Source organism: Ovis aries, chromosome 8 (assembly GCF_016772045.2).
Source record: "Ovis aries strain OAR_USU_Benz2616 breed Rambouillet chromosome 8, ARS-UI_Ramb_v3.0, whole genome shotgun sequence".
Lineage (NCBI taxonomy): Eukaryota > Metazoa > Chordata > Mammalia > Artiodactyla > Bovidae > Ovis > Ovis aries.
In genome coordinates this window covers 57,774,478-57,801,146 of record NC_056061.1, presented here as the reverse complement: position 1 = coordinate 57,801,146, position 26,669 = coordinate 57,774,478, and the positions used below count along the sequence as shown (strand labels likewise).

General features: G+C 38.9%; 1 protein-coding gene and 1 non-coding gene across 2 annotated transcripts in view; one reads left to right on the top strand and one right to left on the bottom strand.

The window, feature by feature from the left end:
• The window catches only part of MOXD1 (monooxygenase DBH like 1), a 94,766-nt gene that overhangs the window by 2,678 nt on the left and 65,419 nt on the right, over nucleotides 1-26,669 (top strand). Inside the window, exons 2-3 of the mRNA XM_027972473.2 lie at nucleotides 23,799-23,945; nucleotides 26,399-26,566. Of these exons, the coding sequence (XP_027828274.1) occupies nucleotides 23,799-23,945; nucleotides 26,399-26,566 (315 nt within the window). The remainder of the gene's footprint in view (nucleotides 1-23,798; nucleotides 23,946-26,398; nucleotides 26,567-26,669) is intronic.
• Nucleotides 10,160-10,266, bottom strand: LOC114116258 (U6 spliceosomal RNA). Its single transcript, XR_003590247.2, has one exon. It is a non-coding gene; the product is annotated as a U6 spliceosomal RNA (small nuclear RNA).

The following is a 26,669-nucleotide window of genomic DNA, read 5'->3' as shown; positions in this document are numbered from 1 at the left end:
AGTTAAGTAGAAAGAAAATTTATTAAAAACCTTTTTAATAAAATGAAAGACCCCAGACACTAAAAATAAAAAGAAATGTATCAATTCCAGCTAGATCATCCAGGTTGGGAGATTCTATTTTCCAACATTTGAAATTGTATCTTCTCCCAAAACCTACTAATTTGAGATTCTTTGTACAGTGAGTGGCATCTTCAGCAACTCTACCAATGTTTAAGTTCTTAAACATTGTGTATGTGATTCCATTAGGAAACTTTGATTTTCGTGTAATTTTACTTTCAGCGAGAACAAACTTTGCATGAAACAATACAACAAAAAGCATTGGTTCTGGGGCAATGGCATTAAACTGTATGATGACTGATGACAACCTAAGCTGATGTCCAAGTCACCTTCCCTTGTGGCTACTTTCTATATATATTATTTCATTCTTTCTTATTTAATTAGAAAACTTGACCTTTAGATATTTTATTTTATTATTATTTGGACTTTTATTTTTTTCTGATGATATTAAGGCTCTTCTTTTCAATGGAATTTTAACTTGTGGATAACTATGTAAGACTAACTCCCAACTAGCCTGGCAGAGAATTGCTGGTGAAAAAGATGTCATAAGCCCAAATCCATACAGAGGTCAGGAAGCAAATGTAAAAGAGTGGCAAGACTCCAGTGGAAACAGCAGTATTGTAATGCAGAAGAGTAGAGGGGATGGAAGAAACCCGTTTTCACATGTGAATTACTGTTATGTGGGAATGCAAATCAAGTATTGCCAGATCTTCTGTTTGTTTTTTGAGAGAAGACAGATGTGTGTGTGTGTGTGTGTGCGTGTAAGTAAAATCTGATTAGTAAATAGCAGCCACAATTCGTTTGTATAACACACCCTGTTTTGCATATATACACACATAATTTCAGTTGAGATATATCCCATGGACAGCTTGATTTGGGACCAAGAGGGAAAAAGCTAAAGTAAATAAAGAATCAACCCAAATTATGAAAACTGGTGAAAGGCTGAGAGGCAGGTTCCAGTTCTCTTCAGGCCCCATTTCTGTGTTAGGAAATATTCAGTGTCGGAGGGGACCTTGCCCCTCTTTTGGTTATCTATCACTGTGTAATAAACTACCCCCAAACATGGTGGTTTGTTTTTCTCCAAAGCTACTATTTGAGCAGGGCTTGGTGGTGACAGGTCTTTTTTGCTTCACTTGATGTCCACTCTGAGTCACTGAGTCATCTGGAGGCTCTCTCACTGGTTTTTCTGACTGGTGACTGAGGCTGGCTGTTGGCTGGACCTCCCCAGCTACTGTGGTGGGAATGTGGCCTCTCCATGCAGCTGCCCAGCTTCCTCCCAATAGTGGCTGAGTCCCAACAGTGAACATCTCAAGAGGCCCAAGTAGAAACTGTACGGCCCTTTATCGTTTAGCCTTGGAGTCCTGGACTATGTCTTTTGCTGTGGTCCCAGTCCCTCTGGATTCAAGAGAAAATGTAGATACCACCTCAATATCCCATGGTGAGGAGGTCACATGGGAGGGGAAGATATTAGCGTGGCCATCTTTGCGAAATCCATGCAACCACACTCATCCTCACCACCCTGTCAATCCCCCTTCAACCACCGCTTCTGAGTACCTATTACCATGTATCCACTCTTTCTACACTGCTGAGATGGGGAGGCAAGCGTTTACTTATTCACCTCTTTTTTACTCCCTCATGCTTACACACGCACCCCACTCACAAGCAGTTAGTGAATAGTTAGTCTTCCTAGCCCACACTCTTTCCACCCTCCCTCTGCCCCCCCCCAAAAGAGTTCTAAACCTCAGCAACCCCAGAGTTTTCAGTGGTTACTGCTGCTGCTGCTGCTAAGTCGCTTTAGTCATGTCCGACTCTGTGTGACCCCATAGACGGCAGCCCACCAGGCTCCGCTGTCCCTGGGATTCTCCAGGCAAGAACACCGGAGTGGGTTGCCATTTCAGGGGTTGCCAGTCACTAATTCAGGACTGGATGCAATGAGACTACCTCCAGGGGGCAGTGCGACATTTGCTTGTAGATGGAAGTATCAGATTTTGATTCCGTTGCCTCAGAGCAGTATACTGGCTTGGACACTCTTAAAACTACACTCAGAGATGAGGTATTATGGAAATTGGCCCTGCCCGTTTTGTAATCTTCCAACCCTGGAGCAGATGTTTCTTTAAAGGGTGTATAACTGGGTACCATCAAAATGGGAAAGAAGAGAGAAACGTGGTTGTAGAGTAAAGCCTGTCTCCATGTAACCTATCAGATAAGTTGTTCACTTAGGGACACAGTACTCCTGGGATGGTACTGAGGTTGGCTTCCAGACACTGTGTTTCACAGAGTTGCCAGGGGTGGGAAGCAGTCTTTCCTTTCGCCTTGGCTTTGGAAAGCCTCACTATTCTCTCAGTGAATTAACTCAATGCTTACGTCCCTGATGGATTCGTGTCCTCTCCTTGTACTTTGCCCCTTTCTGACACAGAGCAATTCCGCCCCCATCCAAGCCACTTAGCAACTGTTGAGTCGCCATTTGGGGGAAGTAATCAGGGTTGATGAATGCCTAGTTTGTGCGAGTTGGAGAAGAGGGCAGCATTGTCAGATGTGCCTGTTGAAATCTGCACAAAAATGAATTCAGTCTTCCTTTGGGGGTGTAAATTGCTGGGGAATGGAGGCAGAAACGGATGTCATCATTTGTTACAACCTCACTGGTTGGCTGTTGCCACCACCGAAACTTTACTGTGATGAGGAGTCTCTTCAGCAGCGAGGTGATTGCTGCCCGGCTGCTTGCTGAGGAAGTGCTGGGAAACAGTGAGCATTCTTTGTGGTTAATGATGTGCTTCTTTTAAGTGCACCGCAGCCAACGGCAACAAAGAAATGTTTGGAAAGCAAATTGAAAAGCTGTAAGGGGAAGATGAAGAGAGTGTACAACCCCGACACAGATCAGCTGGGGCTTTGTTAAGAGGTATTTATAAATCTTCAGGTTATGCCCTGCCCCCTGCTCCCTCTGCCAATTTCCAGATGACAAGGGACCTCTCCAAGCTTCATGTTTGGTGTATTAGTAGTGAGTCCACGTGCACCAGTAAGCGGGAACCAAGAATCACCAGGATGCTCTTCAGCTGCGTGGTCTCCCTGACGCAGCAAATGATTTCAAGAAGCCAGCCCGAGGAGAGGGACTAAGAGCCAGGAGAACAATGCACCTGAATTGACCGGCCAAGTTCAAGGCTTCAGGCGACCGATGGCCTATTTCTGGATTCTTGGAAAGAAAGCCAAGAGTCCATCCACTTCAAAGAAAGTGAATGGTGGTTTATTGATTCATCATTTGTAATAGAGCACTGTTAAAATAGAGTTGCTGGCCAAAAGAATGAATTCATTATATATCATCTTGTTTCTGGAAATGTTTGATCTGTACGTAAAACAAACAAACAACTCTGCCTAAGGATGCCTCATAATGTGGCTTATTGTAACTTTTAAAAGATAATTAGTACAGAACTTTTAAACAGAGAATTATTTCTCTAGAAAACCTCTTCTCCACTTCTGTCTTTTTTTAACTTGTTAAATTCTGGAGTAGATCAAAAATAAAGAAAAGCTTCACCTAAGGACAGCATATAGTATGCACATAAGCAGGAAATTCTGCAAAAATAAGAAAGCTTCAAATGTGTTAATTTTTGTTAACAGTAAAAATGGGATTATAAATGAGTGCTATGGAAATAATGTATAGTTCAAATTTAATTTACTATTGAGGTCTTTTGTATTCAACTAATGTAGCCAAATATTATGATAAATCTTTAAACAGTGTTTGGTTTTACAAGTTGAATATTGATATTTTGGGCACTTGTTGCTCTTCAGAGCTTAGAGTTCAGTTGATCTGCCTTAAATTTCCTAACTCTCCCACCTGAATTTTACAGTTAAGAAACTGGGCCTTAGGTACCTATTAAGTGACCTGTTGGAAGCCGTATAGATCAGTGGTCTGGATTCATTTCCTCTTTGTCCTGGTTTGGTATTCTTTCTTCTGCAAGCAGCTGGTAGTTTATATAAAAACATTCTAATTTTCTTCCTCAATAGTGAAAGAACATGTTAATAAAAAGCAGTTTTAAAAAGATTGGTAAAATAAAATCATAGTATTTCTCTTACATTTTTGTTGTACAAATGCCATAGATATATATTTCTGTAATGTGATTTTTCATTCATGGAGTTCTTAATATATGCCATACATTATCGTCCTTCAAGTGTGTTATCTCATGTAATTCTCACAATAGCCCTATGAGGTCAATATCTTATTTCTCCCATTTTGTAGACGTAAAAATTTGAGGCTCCAGGCCATACAGCATGGGGATCATTTGTGAGTTTCACATGACTGTTTTAGTAAAGTACTCACGGATAATGTTGGAATGTTCATTCATTCATTCAACCAATATTGATTAAAGGTTTATTGAACAGTTCTAGATCCTGGGGACATAGCATTGATTGAGAGGAAATCAGTGGTCTCATGGAGCTCCCATTTTGATGGGGGTAAACAAATAAGCAGGAAAAATATCAAAAAGTGATGTGTGTGCAGAGGTTTGAAATAGGGTGATGTGATAAGGGGCAGTGCTGTGGCTATTTCAGATTGGGAGGCTTACAATTAAAACATGAAGGAAAACAAGTGTCCGAAGTTTTAAATGTTGTCTTTCAAGATTAACCATAGCATTTACCATTCAAAGTATTATATACCATGAGGAAGATTATCTGGCATGGGCTTCAAAGGGCGCAGTAGACATTGACTATAGAAGTCTGCCTGCATGGAAGAAATATAATTAAAGTGTCTGAACCACCTGAGCTCTCTTTTCTGTTTCTGTAGCCTTGTTACACACGTTTAGTAAGCTCAACTAGAGTCTTTCAGGCTTTGATCTAGAGATTTGGTGATTTTATAGGAGTTTCTTTCTTAATACTAGGTGTGAATGTTTTTCTCTTATACTCTGTGTTCCTTCTCATCTTCAATAACATGAGAGAGTTAAAGGACTTTGAGAAGCTAGATCAACAAAACTACATGAGTCTGGGGAAGATTTCCATCTTTCAGGCAATTTGTAAACTAAAATTTGAGAACCTCAGTTTCTTAGATACAACTAAATTGCTACTATTTTTTTCTCTCCCCTAAAAGCTTCATGCCCAGAAGCCCATTCATATAGGAAAACTCATGGTAGATGAAACCATGTAGAAACAAGGCCTCCTGGTATTTTGGACCTCCAGATCCCTTCAGACAGGGCCAAGATGGCAATGACAAATTGCACTCCAGTGGTGAGCAGGCAGTGCTAATAGAGGACTGAGAACTGGGAAGATACTTCCCACGTCAGAAATTCCCAAATTTGCACATTGGAATCACCTGCATATCTTTAAAAAATTTTAGCATCCAGGCATCTTTCCTCCCTCCTTTATGCCATTAAATCACAGCCTCTAGTAGCTTACACAGGGCTTAATGTATTTTAAAGTTTTTTAATTGATTCTGTTCAGTCACGTTCAGGAACTACTGACCTTGTGTGGTCAGGCTCTTTGATCAGAATCAGGTAACTCCCATGTCCACCTACAGAAGCTTGGAAGATTCCAGACTCTGGGCATGGAGATGCATAGTAGGGTTCCCAACAAAGCAATTCAGAGTGACTGATGTTTGAAGCAAGGGTTAGCATGTGCTTGGATAGAGATTATTTTGTAAAGTAGATAAGTCAAGTGGGTTTTTCTAGAATTGAAACACTTCTGAGATGTTTAACAAATGTGTTGATAATTTAAAGTATTTTCTCAAAGTTACATGCTGAAATGAGAATAGCAATGGAAGAACTGTGGGTGGCGGTGTATTTTGAAATACTCTGAGCCAGAAATCTCCCTCCTCCTCGTACCTCCCTTCCATTCCTACACATCTTTTGTCAGTTGGTACTAGCTGCTATATTTCTAAGCAACAGAAATATCTGCCCACACAAAGCCTAAAATTGGTAAGTTATATGTGGTCACAGGGCATCAAATGAATATTAATAAATGAAAGTCTCAGGTTAGTCTCAGCCTGCATGTAAGCCAAGAGATGTGTTCTGCTCTCAAATCTTTTATTAGAATGAACAGTAACAAAATGACTCCCTTTGTATTTGGAAAAGTGTATTTCTAGTTAGTGTAAAGTGTAAATAGATACTCTTTCCCTTCCCACTTTCATTTTCCAAGATTACTAATAAGCAGTGAAATGCCCTAAAGCTATAGTTGCAGCAGGGAGAAGGAGGAAAAGGAGTTTGCATAGTAGATAATTAGTGTTTCATTAGGGCGTGGATGGAACATCTACATGCTGATGAGTGTCTCATTTCCTGAGGGAGCAGGAAAGAGTCCCTTTGCCTGGTGGGTCCTCAAGGAATACCTGCTGAATAACTGCTGAGCAGTTAAGAGCAGGAAGTCCTGCTATGAGTCCCAACATTGCTTGCTACTTATTCCTTGTGTGGCCCTAGGCCAACTCTTTAATCTTGCTCAAGTGACAGTTCCCTTTCTGAAGAAGGAAATTATATCTACCCATGGCATTTTTGAGAGGACCCAATGAACTAGTCACTTAAAGCTCTTTGTAGAGTATGTGGTACATTGAAAGTACTCAGTCAATACAAGGTATTGTTAGAATGAGTCAATCACTTAGTGAAATATCAGAATTGTCAGATGATTGCATGTATGTTCAGTCACTCAGTCGTGTCTGATTCGTTGCAACACCATGGACTGTAGCCCGCCAGACTCCTTTGTCCATGGGATTTCTCAGGCAAGAATACTGGAGTGGGTTGCCATTTCCTGCTCCAGGGGATCTTCCCAACCCAGGGATCGAACCTATGTCTTCTGCATTGATACTGCTACTGCTGCTAAGTCACTTCATTCGTGTCCGACTCTCTGCGACCCCATAGACAGCAGCCCACCAGGCTCCCCCATCCCTGGGATTCTCCAGGCAAGAACACTGGAGTGGGTTGCCATTTCCTTCTCCAATGCATGGAAGTGAAAAGTGAAAGTGAAGTCGCTCAGTCGTATCTGACTCTTAGCGACCCCATGGACTGCAGCCTACCAGGCTCCTTCGTTCATAGGATTTTCCAGGCAAGAGTACTGGAGTGGGGTGCCATTGCCTTCTCCGCCTGCATTGATATGTGAATTCTTTACCGCTGTGCCACCTGGGAAGCCCTTATCAGATGATTACATAGAGACAAATGTCCCAGATTTTCAACTTGGAGAAAAAATATTTACTAAGGGAAGAGTTCAGGGAGGTTGAGAGTCATTTGTGAAAACTCAAGGACAAACTTTAAGCAACAGATTTGTGAATGCTTTGCCTGAAGCAATTGGTTTGTGACTAGAGGTCAACATGCTTTCAATAAACACAAATTATACTGACAAGACTGCATTTTCTTTGTTATTTGATTTGCTGGACTTGTAGTTCGGCTAATAAATGAATGTTGTGTCTGAATGATACTAAGGTAATTGGCAGGTTTCATATGATGTCACTGTAGAAGATGGACTAATAAAGTTAAATTAGTTATTGTAAATATTTAAACATCCATACCCAAATCATGTTGATAACAGACTGCCTATATTAGGCTACAGAATAAGGACTCCAAAGATAGTGATACATTAAAATAAAGAAAACTAAAAATTAAAACTTCAGTGAGAATACAAATAAACACTCTATTTAATGTTTAATTCTGTATGTACAAAGTGTATAAAATTGGTCTTAATTGGAATTCATATTAAGTCTAAGTAGTCATTCATCCTAAACTCAAAGATATGCCTGTTGAATACATGAATGCAATGCTGCTGCTGCTGCTGCTGCTAAGTCCATGTCCAACTCTGTGTGATGCTATAGACGGCAGCCCACCAGGCTCCCCTGTCCCTGGTATTCTCCAGGCAAGAACACTGGAGTGGGCTGTCATTTCCTTCTCCAATGCATGAAAGTGAAAAGTGAAAGTGAAGCTGCTCAGTCGTACTGACTCTTAGTGACCCCATGGACTGCAGCCTACTGGGCTCCTCCGTCTATGGGACTTTCCAGGCAAGAGTACTGGAGTGGGGTGCCATTACCTTCTCCGCATGAATGCAATATTAGCCTTTAAATACTACATTGACATCAAGGGAAGTACTGACATTGTACTCTATTCTAGGCTAATCATCCCAGAAGATAGCTTCTAAAATAACTTTTTAAAAGATGTATGAGTGACCTCGATTGTTCTAAAGGAGAATTACAAAGATAATTGAAATCTCTGGAAATTGGGCTACCGAGGCAATAGGAAGCATCTGGAAATATTTGGGGAAAGAACAGCTGGAAAAGACATAATCTTTGTCTTGAAATAGTGGCAGCCTTCCTCAAGAAAGATGGATTAGATGTTACCTATTAGGCTCCAGAGGAAGAAAAAAGACCCAAATAGTATACTTTAAAGATAGAAGCTTTCAGGTTAGTATAAGAAATCCATTTCTACCATCAGAGTTATTAAAATGAGTTGCAGTATTTCCCTGGCTGTGCAATGGTTAAGATTCCACACTTCCAATGCAGGGAGCATGGGTTCAATTCCTGGTAGGGGAACTAAGATCCCTCATGGAGCTGCATGGTGTGGCAAAAAATAAACTAAAATAAAATTGAATGAGTTGCCTTATGAGGTTGTTAAATGCATGAGCTTTGTCATTGGAGATATTGAACATTGAGATCCTCTCCTAAAAACATTTTTTAAAGAAACCTTCCTTTGGTGGGAACTATGATTAAGTATCATATCTTTTTGCCATTTCATACTGTTCATGGGGTTGATGAAGAATTGATACTTTTGAACTGTGTGCTGGAGAAGACTCTTGAGATTCCCTTGGACAACAAGGAGATCAAACCAGTCAATCATAAAGGAAATCAACCCTGAATATTCATTGGAAGGACTGATGCTGAAGCTGAAACTCTAATACTTTGGCCAATTGATTCATTGAAAAAGACCCTGATGCTGGGAAGGATTGAAGGCAAAAGAAGAGGGCAGTAGAGGATGAGATGGTTAGATAGCATCACCAACTCAGTGGACATGAATTTGAGCAAACTCAGGGAGATGGTGAAGGACAGGGAAGCCTGGCATGCTGCAGTCCATGGGGTCCCAGAGTTGGACATGACTTAGCGACTGAACAACAACACAACATGGATTAGGTATACTTCAGGCTGTTTTCCAACTTGAGTGTGATGCTGGAAATAACTTTACTCCACAACCATACTTTTAAATTATTTAAGAAATTACTAGAAGAGAAAACATTATCAACTGTGAAACTATGTGTGTTTTTTGCCACTTTATTTTTTTAATTGAAGGGTAATTATTTACAGAATTTTGTGGTTTTCTGTCACACATTAACAAGTATCAGCCATAGGTACACCCATGTCCCCTCCCTCCTGAACCTCCCTCCCACCCCCCTCCCCATCCCATCCTTCTAGATTGTTAGAGTCCTTGTTTGAATTCCCTGAGTCATACAGCAAATTCCCATTGGCTATCTATTTTACATATGGTAATGTAAATTTGCATATTACTCTCTCTATACATCTCACCCACTCCTCTCCCACTCCGTGTCCATAGGTCTGTTCTCTATGTCTGTTTCTTTGCTGCCCTGAAAATAAATTCATCAGTACCATCTTTCTAGATTCCATATATATGCATCAGTATATGATATATACATTTCTCTTTCTGACCTACTTCACTTTGTATAATAGACTCTAGGTTCGTCCACCTCATTAGAACTGACTCAAATGTGTTCCTTTTCATGGCTGAGTAGTATTCCATTATATATGTACCATAGCTTCTTTATCTATTCATCTGTTGATGGATATCTAGGTTGCTTCCATCTTCTAACTATTGTAAATCGTGCTGCAACAAACATTGGGGTACATGTGTCTTTTTCAGTTTTGGTCTCCTCAAGGTATATGCCTAGGAGTGGGATTGCTGGGTCATATGGTGGTTTTATTCCTTGTTTTTTAAGGAATCTCCATACCTTCTTGCATAGTGGCTGTATCAATTTACATTCCCACCAGCAATGCAAGAGGTTTCCCTTTTCTCCACACCCTCTCCAGCATTTATTGTTTGTAGACTTTTTAATGATGGCCATTCTGACTGGTGTGAGGTGGTATCCCACTGTAGTTTTGATTTGCATTTCTCTAATAATGAGCAATGTTGAGCATCTTTTCATGTGTGAAAATATGGAACGCTTCATGAATTTGCATGTCATCCTTGTGCAGGGGCCGTGCTAATCTTCTCTGGATCATCCCAGTTTTAGTATATGTGCTGCTGAAGTGAGCACATCTATGTTGTTTTTTAATCTGCCTCAAGAAGTTCTGTTTCTGTGGATAGGTGTGCAGCGAATCTTTACAATTATTGTGAGAGTATTTAATTTCTTTCCCTACTATATATTTCAGTATATTTGAATTATATTAGTGAATATATTTTAATCCTGTATAGTGAATATATATTTGTTCTGAAACCTAAAAAATGACGAAAAAGAAGAAAGAGAATGTTTTATGACTTGTAAATACTCAAAAGAATTTGGAGGGCTTTAGAGGCCTTTGTATTCTAGGTTAACAATAGAGTCAGTAAATTTCTGAAACTTGATTGATGCATTATTTTGATCTAAGAACAGTCTATATACACTCTGCCTCTAGACTTTCTCACCTGGGTGTCTAGATGGCATCTCAAACCTGCTTCTTCCCTGGCCTTTCCCATCTCAGTAAATGACACCTCCTGGTAGCTTCTGTCAAGAATTAGGGGTCATCCTTTTTTCTTCTCCTTCCTTCATCCCACGTTTAAAACCTGTCTTCAGGTCTATTGGTGCTTCCTCCAAACTAAATCTAAAACCTGCCTACCTCCTCCCTTCAGTTTTATCACCGTCACTCAAGCTTGAACCCGCGGGACCCCTGCTTGATTCCTGTCTTCTGACCACGGCTCTTCTTTCTTCTCTTCATTTTTACACAACAACCTCAGTAACACACACACATACTCTCTCTCACACACACACATACGCACACACAGGCACATATATACATATTTTCACATCAATCAAAATATGACACTTGCTGCTAAAGGCTCAAATGACTGTATAAGCTTAGTATTAAATTTGAGCTCCCTATATTGATTTGTAAAGCATCGTAACCCTTGGGGCATCAGCTGATCCCTGCTGACCTCATTTTTCTGTTTTGGGCACTAGAGTTCAGTCATACTGGCGATTATTTGCTTCACCAAACTAGATAAACCTTGCCCTGCCTCTTCCCCTTCTAGGTCCTTTCCAACAGCTGCTATCTCTTCCCAGATCTACTTCCTCCACATTTGTCATTGGCTGGCTCCTAAATGTAGTTTATTTCTCAAAATAAGTCTCATTGTCGACTTTTCTGATGCCTCAACTCCAGGCTTTCCAATCTACCTCTAGAATCTCTGTTTTACTTTCCTATAAGCACTTATTGTCAAAATATTTTTGGTTATATTATTATTTAAGCTCAAAAATTGTTTATCCTGCAACGACACTATCAGTTTGATGATGACAGGCACTTTGTCTTGTAGTCTATACTGTACAGACACGTGCTTTCAGCCCTACCGCAGGGACTGAGGAATAGCAACCATGCCATAAAATATGTGTTGGAAAAAAGGAAAAGAAGGAAGGAAGGGAGGGAGGGAGGAGGAAAGACAGGAAAGAAGGGGCCTTCTTTTCAGAATTTATTTCTTGCATCAGCTAGTCGGTGGAGAAGGAAATGGCAACCCACTCCAGTATTCTTGTCTAGAAAATCCCATGGACAGAGGAGCCTGGTCAGCTACAGTCCAGGGGGCTGCAAAGAGTCTGACACAACTGTATAAGTTGACAAATTGGTCATAGAGAGTTAAGAGAAGCCATCTAAAATTTTTTTTAAAGTTAATATGATGAAATAGGTTGAAAGTAAAAATATGTCAATGGTAAAATCTGAAATTCTTTTTTTCGTTGAAGTCTATTCTCAGAGATCAAGTCAAAGTTTTAATTTTACACTTTATCTGATAGTTCTATAATGATAGCAAAGTATTAAATTTCTCTCCATGAAAACTAAAATGAGATGATTGGCTGTGGGAGAAAAATCAGGATGTGTATCTGCAGAAGGTAGCACTTAAAGAACAACCAAATTGCTCAGGTGGCCCCTCCCTGGAAAGCAAGCTTACAGGACTCCTGTTTTGATATTCTGGCAGTTACTTAACAGATCACTTCTTAGAACTAGAGAATCTCAGTTTTATCTGAAGTGGTTCCTAGAAGGCAGTCCCCTTCTGTTTTGACATTCCTCTCAAATTTCCAAGATTAGCAAAGAAATAACTTATTAAAATCAGCTTATACTGAAATCTGAAGATTATATTTATATAGTTTGTTTATAGGGTTTTATGGTTTTTTAGGATCAAAGATTCCCTTGAACGCAAAATATCTATTATACTATCAGTATTATTAAAGCACCATAACAGTTATTATAGAAATGGATATTACAAACAGAAATATTTGAAGTAACAAGGCTTTTGTGATTTAGAAAAAGAAGAAAAACTACAAGCACCTGTTGAAGAAAATGATGACAGATGGTCACATTTTTCTCAAGGTTCCCCGTGCAGCTGTGCTTACATTCAGTTCCCCAGGCCAAACTGGGGTTTATTCATATCTTTTATTACACCCATAAGAATTTTCACTTCATCCTGTTTAACATAGCCGCAGTCAAAGCTCTTTGCTGTTAAAGAGATTTTATTCAAGAGAGAAAGACTGACAATGAGTGAGGACCAATTTCACATCTGTGTAATCATGTTTTTTAATAAGAGTTTGTAGCCATCCTGTGGATTGTCAAGGCTAGCGTTTTGGGTGTGTTCTCTTAGTTTGAAGGTGGCAGTCATTACTCTGGCTGTCATGCAAAGTGATAATGCCAACTTCTGCTGATGTTGGCTTAACTTTACTATTGCCACATAGCATTTTGAAATCTCAGTAATATGCTTCATTTATTTCAGAGCATAACCTGTGCATAAGGAAAAATATCCCATGAGAATATGTTTCAGGAGTAATATTTTATGATACAATTGCAGATTTATTTTATTGCCAAAGTCTAATTATCAAAGCAGATTTTCAAGAGTAAAGCTAATATTTTATGTTTTAAAAGTATAAACAAGGTTAATATATGATTCATATAATAATCTTTGATAAAAACAAAAAATAAAGCCTCAATGATAATTTATATTGAAACATCTTTATGCAGATATTTGAGTTCAAATATGATTGAAATCCACATACAATTATTTATCTAGGAAAATATTACTTTCACATTTCACTTTACAGAACATTAGAAATGAATAAGTAGAAAGAAGAATGACTTTTGCATAACAGCTTTTATATATTACATAATTAAAACATCTACATATTTTTATTCTTAAACGCTTACAAAATCTGTATAGAATCATGATTCTCTGAATCATCCTCAACCCTCCTACCCTCATAAAGTCAATTTTTAGTGATTAACCAGAGCCTACTTTTATTTATCAGTATTTTATATTTATAACTTATAAATATATTTAATACATATATCATGCAATGACTTTTACAATGGCTGTGGTTTTTATAATCAGACCGTGATAATCAGAGTGCACTGTGATCATTATTCCTGCTTTTACCTTAAAAGTCCTGGAATATCAAGCACTATAGCAAGATGGCTAAGGAATGGCCTTCACCGTGGATGTACAGTGAAGCTACACCTGGCCCCATTTGCTAAATGGGATTAGGAGTGAGAGGGAGGAGAGCCATTTGTTTCTAATCCTAAAAGTGAAAATCAAATAGTAAAAATGATCTGGAAAATTTCCTCAAATATCCCGTAAGTACTATACTATCTGATTTTGTGAAGATAAATTTCTAGGTTGCTGCTGCTGCTGCTGCTGCTGCTGCTGCTGCTGCTAAGTCACTTCAGTTGTGTCCGACCCTGTGTGACCCCATAGACGGCAGCCCACCAGGCTCCCCCATCCCTGGGATTCTCCAGGCAAGAACACTGGAGTGGGTTGCCATTTCCTTCTCCAATGCATTAAAGTGAAAAGTGGAAGTGAAGTCACTCAGTCATATCCAACTCTTAGCAACCCCATGCAGTGCAGCCTACCAGGCTCCTCTGTCCGTGGGATTTTCCAGGCAAGAGTACTGGAGTGGGTTGCCATTGCCTTCTCCGCTAGGTCATGATATCAGTATTCAAATTCTTATTTGAATGTTATTCAGTGTTTTACTGTCATTCTCCATTTTTTTCCCCTAGAAGATGATAGTAACAAAGTAAGTGTTCTATTTAATTACCCACTTGAAAACATTTATCCCTTTGTCAAACTGTCAGGAAACCCTTGAACTCACTAAATTTTTTTTCTTTGGTTTAGCCAATTCGAAGGATCCATTCTCAGGATTGTTCTGTTAGTGACTCACTTTCTTTTCCTCCTTCCTTCTCTCTTTTTTCATCTCTCTCTTCTCTTCTTCCTCCCAGCTAGACTAACTGAAGGATAAGAAATTTGAGACCCAGATTTTTTTTTTGCCCTTTTGTCTCCTCTTGACTCATTTAATGTGCCTTTAAGGTTTGCCAGTATGCCATTCTTTTATTGTATAATATTGACATCATTGAGCCTGTGTTTAATTATAGTTCATATATTTTCTTAATACAGGCTGAAGGAAGAAGGTAGGCACTACTAGGGAATAATTTGCTCCTACTAAGTCAAATTATTCCTATACCACAAAGATATGAATATTGGAGGTTCATCAGTTCTTTTAGCTTCAAAATTACCCCCTCATTTAGATTTATCAAAAGGAAAGGCAGGATGTTACTTTCAAAATTGCGCATAATGTATTTAATGACTCCCCAATATGCAAGTCACTCCATTAGGCACTGAGGACATAAATTAACATTAGAAAATATTCTAAAATAGGGTTTCTCTTTTTCAAATCTTTTTTTTTTTAATTTCTTTAAAATAAGTGGGGAATACCCCCTAGTGTAAAAGGATTTCAGTGAACTGTTGCATGCATAAACTCTTTTTCTAAATGTCAATGTCAGTTTCACAAGATTCATGTCTGTTTAAGGGCTAAAAGGTCATAACAGCCTTCCCAGATGTGTCTGCATCACAGATCATGCAGACCCAAACTCATTCTAGCATCTGGTTAAATACATTCCACACCAGGTCTTAAACATACGTAAATATAGTTAACAAGTGGGAAAATAATCTATCGCTCCCCTCTTTTTGTTTCATTCACAATGTGAACAACTTTTTTAAAGGTGTAAATTTATAACTGGATTAGCAAGATTAGGTGTCTATTTCTAGGCAATTACCACTGGTTAGAGATACCAAGGGAATATTTCATGCAAAGATGGGGATAACAAAGGACAGAAACAGTATAGACCTAACAGAAGCAGAAGATATCCAGAAGAGGTGGCAAGAATACACAGAAGAATTATACAAAAGAGATTCTAATGACACAGATAACCATGATGGTGGGATCATCTAGAGCCAGACATCCTGGAGTGTGAACTCAAGTGAGCCTTAGGAAGCATCACTACAAAAAAATCTAGTGGAAGTGATAGGATTTCAGCTGAGCTATTTCAAATCCTAAAAGATGATGCTGTCAAAGTGCTATGCTCAATATCCCAGCAAATTTGGAAAACTCAACAGTCGCCACAGGATTTAAAAAGGTCAGTTTTCATTCTAATCCCAAAGAAAGGCAATGCCAAAAAATGTTCAAACTACTGCACAATTGCATTCATTTCACATTTTAGCAAAGTAATGCTCAAAATCCTTCAGGCTAAGTTTCAATAGTATGTGAACTGAGAACTTCCAGATGTTCAAGCTGGATTTTGAAAAGACAGAAGATCCAGAGATCAAATTGTCAACATCCACTGTATCATAGAAAGAGCAAGAGAATTCCAGAAAAATATCTAGTGCTTCATTGACTAAGATAAAGCCTTTGACTGTGTGGATCACAACAAACTGGAAAATTCTTCAAGAGATGGGAATACTAGACTACCTTACCTGCCTCCTGAGAAACCTGTATGCAGGCCAAGAAGCAACAGTTAGAACCAGACATGGAACTATGGGCTGGTTCAAAATTGGGAAAGGAGTACATCAAGGCTGTATATTGTCACCCTGCTCATTTAACTTACATGCAGAGTGCATCATGCAAAATGGCAGGCTGGATGAAGCACAAGCTGGAATCAAGATTGCCAGGAGAAATATCAATAACCTCATATATGCAGATGACACCACCCTTACGGCAGAAAGCAAAAAGGAACTAAAGAGCCTCAATGAGAGTGGAAGAGAAGAATGAAAAACTGTTTTAAACTCAACATTCACAAAACAAAGACCATGGCATCTGATCCCATCACTTCATGGCAAATAGATGGGAAAACAATGGAAACAGTGATAGATTTTATTTTCTTGGGCTCCAAAATCACTGCAGATGGTGACTGCAGCCATGAAATTAAAAGACACTTGCTCCTTGAAAGAAAAGCTATGACAAACCTAGACAGCATATTAAGCAGAGATGTTACTTTGCCAACAAAGGTCCATATAGGCAAAGCTATGGTTTTTCCACTGGTCATGTATGGATGTGAGAGTTGGACCATAAAGAAGGCTGACTGCTGAAGAACTGATGCTTTTGAACTGTGGTGTTGGAGAAGACTCTTGAGAGTCCCTTGGACTGCAAGATCAAACCAGTCAATCCTAAAGGAAATTAGTCCTGAATACTCACTGGAAGGACCGATGCTGAAACTTAAGCTCCAATACTTTGGCCACCTAATGCGAAGAGCCTACTCGTTAGAAAAGACCCTGATACTGGGAAAGATTGAAGACAGGAGGAGAAGGGGACAACAGAGGATGAGATGGTTGGATGGCATCACCAACTCAATGGACAGAGTTTTAGCAGGCTCCAGGAATTGGTGAAGGACAGGGAAGTCTGGCATCCTGCAGTCCATGGGGTTGCAAAGAGTCAGACATGACTGAGTAACTGAACAACAGCAAGCACAGTGGTTGAGAAGATAATGCTCTGCCTAGAATATATTGCATGCTACATAGGAACGGGAACAGAGGAATAAGAATTTGGAGAGGGAATGGTCACTTCCAGTTGGAATGATCAGAGAAAACTTTGTAGAAGAATCATGAGTCTTGCAGAAAGGAAGCTTTTCAGTGCAGTTGTTTCAATGGGTGGAGGTAGTGGTGGATATGTCAGTGGGGTGAAGACAGTAGGGGAGATAGAGAGGAAGAATATGAACAAAAGCAAAAGTCTGGGCAAAGGTAGAAAATTGTGTGTGTGTGCTCAGTCGCTCCGTCTTGCCCTACTCTTTGTGACCCTATGGACGGTAGCTTGCCAGGTTCCTCCATCCATGGGATTTTCCAGGAAGATGCTAGAGTGGGTTGCCATTTCCTACTCCAGGTAATCTTCCTGACCCAGGGATCTAATCCAAGACTCTTGCATTGGCAGGCAGACTCTTCACCACTGAGCCACCAAGATTTGAATGGAATAATAAATAGATAACAGAGATTATGTGGTGAGATTAATGATAGACACCCTGGAAAAGCAGGCTAAACTTTAGAGAAATTTGAATCTAAATTATAGAACTTAATACTCTATACTGTTGAGTAAAATGTAATGGCATGTTGAGAGTGATTTTCAAGGAAGAGCTTGACAAAAATATGGAGTAGAATCTGAACTTAGAAATTGAATGAAGCAGAGGTAAAGGTGGGTTATTTTTGAAAATGAGGAATTGATAGGACCGGGGATTATCTGTGGAGTTGTGAGTAATGAAGAAGTTAATAATACTGATTTTTGAATTTGGGTGGCTGGGAGAATGATAGTATAAGTAAATAAAACTCCTTATAGATAAAAGGTGAATACAATTTTAATCTTACATTTGAAATGAAAGTAAAGAATTCCGAGTAATGGTATCCAATGGACAATGGACTTTATGGAACTAAATAAGGGTGATGATTAGAAATTCTTGGAGAAGATGAGATTCCCAAAGGATGAAATATGAAAACAGAGTAGTGTAATGTCAAGGACAGAACTTCAGTGACTTAGTTCAGGAATGGGAATAATAGAGACAAACTGTCAGAGGTGGACAATCAATGATGGACCCTCCTGAGAGTGAGGAGGTGGGCATCCTTGCCTAATCCCAGGACTTTCTTTTTCCCATACTTGGGGAAGAATTCAGTCTTTCATCATTAAGTGTGATGTTATTCTTAAATTTATATGCATGTGTGTTAAGCCAATTCAGTCTTGTCTGACTCTTTGCGACCTTGTGAACTGTAGCCCTTGGGGCTCCACTGTCCATGAGATTCTTCAGGACGGAGTACTGAATTGGGTTGCCCTGCTCTCTTCGAGGGGATCTTTCTGACCCAGGGATTGAACCCACCTCTCTCATGTCTCCTGCTGGTAGGCGGGTTCTTTACCACTAGCGTGACCTGGGACGCCCTGAGGTTTTGTAGACTCCTCCCTCGTAGCTCAGCTGGTAAAGAATCCGCCTGCAATGCAGGAGACCCAGGTTATCAATGTTCTAGTCTCTGTATGTACCACAGCTTCTTTATCCATTCATCTATCAATGGACATCTAGGTTGCTTCCGTGCCCTAGGTATTGTAAATAGTACTGCAGTGAACATCAGAGTACACGTGTCTTTTTCAGTTATTGTTTTCTCAGGGTATATGCTGAGTAGTGGGATACATATGGTAGTCTTCTCCTAGTTTTTTAAAGAATCTCCATATTGTCCTCCACAGTGGTTATATCAATTTAAATTCCCACCAATAGGGCAAAAGAATTCCCTTTTCTCCACCCTCTCCAGCATTTATTGCTTGTAGATTTTGGATGGTGGCCATTCTGACTGTGTGCGGTGATACTTCAGTGTAGTTTTCACGTGCATTTCTCCAATGATGAGAAACGCTGAGCATCTTTTCATGTGTTAATTAGCCGTCGTCTTTGGTGAAATATCTGTTTAGGTCTTCTGCTCACTTTTTGATTGTGTTGTTTGTTTTCCTGGTATTGAGTTGCATGAGCTGTTTGTATATTTTGGAAATTAATCCTTTGTCAGTTATTTCATTTGCTATTATTCCCTCCCATTCTGAGGGTTGTCTTTTCACCTTGTGTAGTTTCCTTTGCTGTGCAAAAGCATCTAAGTTTAATGAGTTCCCATTTGTTTATTTTTGTTTTTATTTCCATTATTCTAGGAGGTGGGTCATAGAGGATCTTGCTGTGATTTGTGTCATAGGGTGTTCTGCCTATGTTTTCCTCTAAGAGTTTTATAGTTTCTGGTCATTAAGAGTATCTTTTATTAAATACATTTTTCTGGTTTGTATCCTTCAAGTACTTTGTCTGTTTCTCACCTAAATTGTTCAAGCTTTTCCCATCAAGGTGTATATAAAATTACTAACCCTTTAATGTCTGTAGGATCTAGTGTAATATTTCTCTTTCATGTCAGTTACTTTTTGCTTTCTGTTTGTCCCAGCTCCTCTTTGTTTCTTATCTCTCTTTTCCTGCTTTGATTTTTATGATGCCATTAAGTAATATAATATTTAGAATAGACAGAAGGCAAGATGTGAGCTCACATGTATATCATAACTGAAATTCCCTCAGTGAAGGGAAAAGTCTGATCAAAAGCTGAGGATGGGAAAATGTTGGCATCTTGTATAGAGAGGGTTTAGAATATTTGTTCTAGGAGATCTCCCAGGAATAGTAAGAAATTAGTTTGTGGGTTTTCAAGCATTAGTTGTTATGCCCAAGTCGAGAAATCTCCCAATGACCACCAGGGAGCCGATATCTGACGCAAAAGAAGAGAGTTTTTATTACCAAGCTGGAGCTGGGGCTCCCACCAATATCGACAAGGCGGCTATAGGGAGGAGCCCCGGGTTTTGGATTACATTGCTTATATAGGGAGTATACATGGGAAAAAAAGGGTTTCTAGGTAGGGGAATGTCTGATTGGTCACTTTCTTTTGAAGGGTTGTGTGTTGGTTCTTGATTGGTCCCTATTGTCTAGGTAGACCACAAGTTCCTGAGCGTTGAGTCAGGAGATTTTGGTCTGCGGTCCGATTGGCTCGTGGGTGGTGGGGGTGAGGTCAGGGGATTTCCAAAGGCTCTTGGATTTCTAAAGGCTCTTTTCCCAGAACCTTACAAAATGGAGTTTTTCTGTTAACAAAGTGGAGTAGCTTAGATTCTTCATAGTAAGGACCCAGCTAAGTAAACATGTACTGATAACACTATTTGGGTAATTAAGGTATACTATGATCAAATCTGAAGATATGTCTCCAAACAGACCCAAAAAATTGAAAAAATGAGAAAATAAAAATTGTAATGGAATTACAGTGGTGATTAGGCTATTTCAGATTTCAACCTTTTATAAAGAAAGCTGAATACTGAAGAATTGATGCTTTTGAATTGTGGTGCTGGAGAAGACTCCTGAGAGTCCCTTGGACTACAAGGAAATCCAACCAATCAGTCCTAAAGGAAATCAGTCCTGAATATTCATTGGAATAACTGATACTGAAGCTGAAACTCCAATACTTTGGCCACCTAATATGAAGAACTGACTCGTTGGAAAAGACCCTGATGCTGGGAAAGATTGAAGGCAGAACTAGAAGGGGACACCAGAGGATGAGATGGCTGGATGGCACCACTGATGCAATGGACATTAATTTGAGTAGGCTCTGGGAGTTGGTGATGGACAGGGAAGCCTGGCTTGCTGCAGTCCATGGGGTCACAGAGAGTCAGACAGGACTGAATGACTGAACTGATTGAACTGAACATTTCAACTTTAGTTTTATTCAAACCCATTTATGTTTTTCCTTAGTGAGGTTGAAGATACCAACTTCTTTTGGACAAGCACACTTTTCCAGAAGTGTAGAACTTTGACATAATTGACAGCCGTCTTTTCTGAATATTGAACACTCAGTGGTTCAATGAGTGCTCACAGTGCAGATGAACTCACGGGACTTTCAGTAAGACCTGAATGAGCTTTCTCCCGTTTTCTCATAGTTCAGTTCTCCTTTGCTTTTCGCTTCTCTTCTTTTCACAGCTATTTCTCATAGTTAAGTTATCTGAAAAACCAGAAAAAGGTGGAATAACTGAAAAGAACTGGTTTTGGTGAGTGGAAATAAAACAAATGGAAAATTGGCAAGCTAGCTGGATATTTTGTGGGACTAAGGCTTTGGAAACATATTTGTAAAACTCGGATAATTATTCTACTCTTTGAACTGATTGCATTTTGTATTGTATTCTGTTTGTTTGCAAAAACCGTGATTGCTTGAATCATGTAATGTAATGTGAGCCTGGTGTAAAGACAGAGTTAGTTTATCTAAATCTCTCATCCACAGGCATTGTTATTTCATTTATATACTGAAAATCTATGTGATCGAAAGTGGGAAAAGCACAGTTATCATTGGAATATTTCATTTGAATTGCTTTCACAATTACAACTGGTTCTCAGAATACATTTTTGGACAGACCCTGACTTTAGCAGTAGAAAAAGTAACATTTTATATGAAAAAATACTTGATGTATATAGTTCTGTAGACAGAAAGATGTAGACAAACCCATCCTTTTCCAGCAGTGGCCACTATGGTGTGAAGGAGGAGGCTCAGATCAAACTGCCTGAGTTTCAGTCCTGGCTTTACCACTTACTATGATTCTGGCCTAGATGCTAACTTCTTTGTGCTTCAGTGAAATAGGAAAATCATTTTGTCTCATTGCCTTGATATGAAGATTAAATGAGCTAATACATGTAATATGCTTAATCTGGTGCATAGAATGTATTCAATATGTTGTCATTGTTACCAGAGTGAAATTAGTTAGGGTCTGTGCATCACCAATAATGAGAGATTTGAACAATGTCAAGATGTGGTACCCTGAATGTCAAGCTTACGTACACTAGACAGCTACCTTAGAAAAGTGCTAGGAATAAAAACATAATATGCCGTCCATTTGAGAATGACCATTTCCTGTTCCTTTTTTTTTACTCTTAAAAGTTTAAGTGTATAATTACCAAAAACAAGGACATTCTCTTATATAACCATGATAATTGATGTTAAGTCATTTAACATTGTTAATACTATTATCCATATCCTGTTGCTGCTGCTGCTAAGTCACTTCAGTTGTGTCCGACCCTGTGCGACCCCATAGACAGCAGCCCACCAGGCTCCCCCGTTCCTGGGATTCTCCAGGCAAGAACACTGGAGTGGGTTGCCATTTCCTTCTCCAGTGCATGAAAGTGAAAAGTGAAAGTGAAGTCACTCAGTCGTGTCCGACTCTTAGCGACCCCATGGACTGCAGCCTACCTGGCTCCTCCGTCCCTGGGATTTTCCAGGCAAGAGTACTAGAGTGGGTTGCCATTGCCTTCTCCGAACCATATCCTAGAGTATGACAATTATAGACAACTTAAAGTTTTTCTCTTGTACAACTGTATTTTCTCTGTCAAGCATGCAATCATTTCTTCAAATGTAATTTTAGTGTTAGTAAAACTAATCGTAATTTTATTTCAGCATGTATATTCTAAATCAATTCTTTGTGATTTATCAGAAATGAAATACCATTATATGCTGAAAAATCAGTATACTTATGGCAAATTTTATATCTTCTATAAGTAATAAAAATGAACAACATGATTTTTATAACTCTCAACATAGAAAGCTAATGGTAAAAAGCATAGAGAATATTTTAGAGAAAAACTACTTTAATTGCAAAAGAGGGAAGAAGATTGGCATTGAGTGAGCTCTAACTATGGTTGGCAGTTTTTTCCCTTATATATTATTTCATGTATTTATCTTTCAAAATTCATACAAAAAGTATGTATTATCTCAATTTTATTTTATTTCCTTTTTTAAAGATGTGGACCATTTTTAAAGTCTTTATTGAATTTGTTACAATATTGCTTCTGTTTTATGTTTTATTTTTATTTGGTCACCAGGCATGAGGGATCTTAGCTCCTCCACCAGGGATCGAGCCCATACCCCTTGCACTGGAAGGTGAAGTCTTAACCACTGGACCATCAAGGAAGTCCCTATCTCAATTTTATTAATGTTAGAACAAAAGTTCAGAGTTTGATTTCGATAATTCATCAACATTTTTGGAGGAGAACTGGGGGGGGGTCAGATCCTAGTTATTTGATTCAAAACCTATGTGCTTTCCATTGCATCTGTGTGCTTCTAAGAAGTGATCTTACACCACTGAACTAGTTTAGTATGAGAATTATAGCTGAACCACCGAAACAAAGCATCCCTAGTTTTTCAGTATCTTGTAATTCAACTAGAGTCATTTCTTTCCATATTTTGCCACTGCATTTCATTTTAATAAATGTATGCCATTAAAGCTCATACTAAAAAACCCTATAAGCTTAGTGTGGGTCTCCTTGCTTTTAGAAGTGCAGAAGGTAAGCACCATAAGGTTTAATAGTGGAAAAAGTGCTGACACCGGGCCTGGTCCTGGTTTTGCCGTGAACTAGTTAGTCATTTCACTTTGAAGCAAGTCATTTCCCTGTGTTGAAGTTCTTTTCATCTGTAGAAGGAGAAAAAAGTACTCAGTGATTACTCATTCCATCTCTTTCAATACTCTCTATTATAAATCCACACTGCCTTTTCCTGAAGGGCCAGAAGTTCAAATATGGATTAGTTTCCTAGGGAACTGTCCCTAGGGAGAATACTCCAGCCCCTTGGAAATTCCCAGGACTTAAAAACATGACTGTAAATACAGGATTTTGTAATAAGCAAACCAGAATTATTTTTCAACAGTATATGTATATGCTCTTAATCTAAATTCTTTTCACTCTAAATTTAGAATAGCTGGATTTTCCTTTTTCATATTTTCCACAGGATTATTTTACAAATGCAAACAGAGAATTGAGAAAAGATGCTCAGCAAGATTACCACCTAGAATATGCCATGGAAAACAGTACACACACAGTAATTGAGTTTGCCAGAGAACTGCATACGTGTGACCTAAATGACAAGAGTATAACGGTAAGAAGTCTATCAGTAAAGGCATGCATGAACAGACTGTACACTTACAGTTGGGACATACTTTGCAGAATAAAAAAGAACAGATATTTAAAAATAACCCTTAGCAACAAACTCACATAATCTTTTGGGAATATTTTTGAATTCTCCTTAGAAGCCATGGGGGGGCGGGGAACCACCTATGACTACAACTTCAATAAAGGCAGTTTTTGTGTGAATCTAAAATTTTGAAGAGCTGCTTAAAGTATGTGTGATTTTATCTATAAAAGATTGTAGCTTCTTTATAAAGTTTGAAAATAAGCAATTGATACAGGTTGGAAGAAATCATATTACATAAGAGAGAATTATGATATGAAATACTAGGCTATAGTTCATCTGAATTGTAACCGATTCACTTTTGTAAATTTCTAAAGTCAAGATGAATAGTAGACTGATGAAAATTGCCTGTCAACATGTTATACAAGATGTGGTATTATCAGGCATCATGCAAAAATTAACATCTTTGTGCATATGCAAATTAAATATTTAGAGGATCTATAATTCATGTGGTACTTGGAAACTTCCCATGAATTTCTTAAACCAATTTCATTTTGTATAGACCAACAAGATTACCTTTTTTTTTTTGTAATTCAAAGCTTTAAAAATGGGAATGTAAAAATCTGAGGCAATTTTGATTAACATTCTGCATAAAGAGTAAAAGAGGAAGAAAAATGTGTACAAAAACATGGACCACTTTTATGTAATATACAGTGTTCTTATACTTTAATTGTAATAATAATTATAGTCATTTGACTTATTAAGAAAAAATGTAACCTTTAAAATGAATAGCTTTTGTTTTGTTATTTTCTTTTTTAAAATATAAATTTATTTATTTTAATTGGAGGCTAATTACTTTACAATATTGTATTGGTTTTGCCATACATCAACATGAATCCATCACAGGTGTACACGTGTACACCCCCATCCTGAACCCCTCTCCCACCTCCCTCCCTGTGCCATCCCTCTGGGTCATCCCAGTGCACTAGCCCCGAGCATCCTGTATCATGCATCAAACCTGGACTGGCGATTCATTTCATGTATGATAATATACATGTTTCAGTGCCATTCTCCCAAATCATCCCACCCTCGCCCTCTCCCACAGACTCCAAGACTGTTCTATCCATCTGTGTCTCTTTTGCTGTCTCGCATACAGGATTATCATTAGGACTTCCCTGGTGGCTCAGATGGTAAAGCGTCTATCTACAATGCGGGAGACCTGGGTTCAATTCCTGGGTTATCATTACTGCGTTATTTATTTTCAATGTTCTTATTATAAAGGTCTGACAAAGGCATCTTTATGTGTGGAGGGACTAAACTATTTTTTTATATCCCGGCACACCCTCCCCACTGCCCCACCACCGTTTGGGCAACCAGTTTCCCCTGACAGCACTTTTCCTAGTTGGAATGCCCCATTTCCTTGAAAATTCCCAGAGTTTATGAAATGATTACACCTAGATTCTATGATAATAAACAACCCAGAATCAGAAGTTCCTCTTGCATTTCCACTTTCTCTAAAATCATACGTATGACTGGGCTAGAGTCTAGGAAAAATCTATTGTGAAAATTAAAATCCTGACCTGGGAAGTCATTTTAACTTTCTTTATATTTGTTTGTTTTCTTTAAAATGTTCCATAGCACTGAAACATGTTTTAATTATCCTAAACTCCTGCTACTTAACAAGAGTATTTACCTGGTAACTACTAGTTTGTTTTCAGTAGTTTGGAGTTTTTGCATGACAATGGTTTACTGTTGCTATCAGCATAAAAGGATAACTACTAAGTCACTTGTCCTTCATTCTATTGGGTTGACCACAAAGTCAACCTGGGTTTTTCTGTTAACATCTTACTATGCTGCTGCTGCTGCTTCTAAGCTGCCTCAGTTGTGTCCGATCCTGTGCGACCCCATAGACGGCAGCCCACCAGGCTCCCCCGTCTCTGGGACTCTCCAGCAAGAACACTGGAGTGGGTTGCCATTTCCTTCTCCAATGCATGAAAATGAAAAGTGAAAGTGAAGTCGCTCAGTTATGTCTGACTTCTAGCGACCCCATGGACTGCAGCCTACCCGGCTCCTCCGTCCACAGGATTTTCCAGGCAAGAGTATTGGAGTGGGGTGCCATTGCCTTCTCCTTACTATAAACCCAAACAAATTTTTTGACCAACCCAATGTTTTGGAACATATTATCTTGCATGGGTATCTTGCATGGGAGAGATGATTTCTTTCAAAAAGGAACTCATCTACTTGGATTTTCAAGACTTAATCAAATTTACACAATTATGTGAGAGACCATATTGAGACTCTGAATGTCATTCTCTTTTCTTTGCTTCTGTATCCTGCTCTAAGTAGCATTCATTAAACTCAATTCAGTGGTAAGGAAAGTGCTGTCATGAGACATCACCCTACCCATTTCTGTTCACCAGGAGAGCACGGTAAGGGTGATCTGGGCCTACCACCATGAAGATGTGGGAGAAGCAGGTCCCAAGTACCATGAATCCAATCGTGGTACCAAGAGTCTACGGTTATTGAATCCTGAGAAAACCAATATGTTGTCTACAGCTGTACCATACTTTGACCTGGTCAATCAAGACGTAAGTTTTTTTGTTTTGTTTTCAGGTTTTTATGATTCTAGGGATGGATTTATTGAAACCGTACAATAGTTTTTTTTTTTTTTTTTTTACTTAAATTATTGTT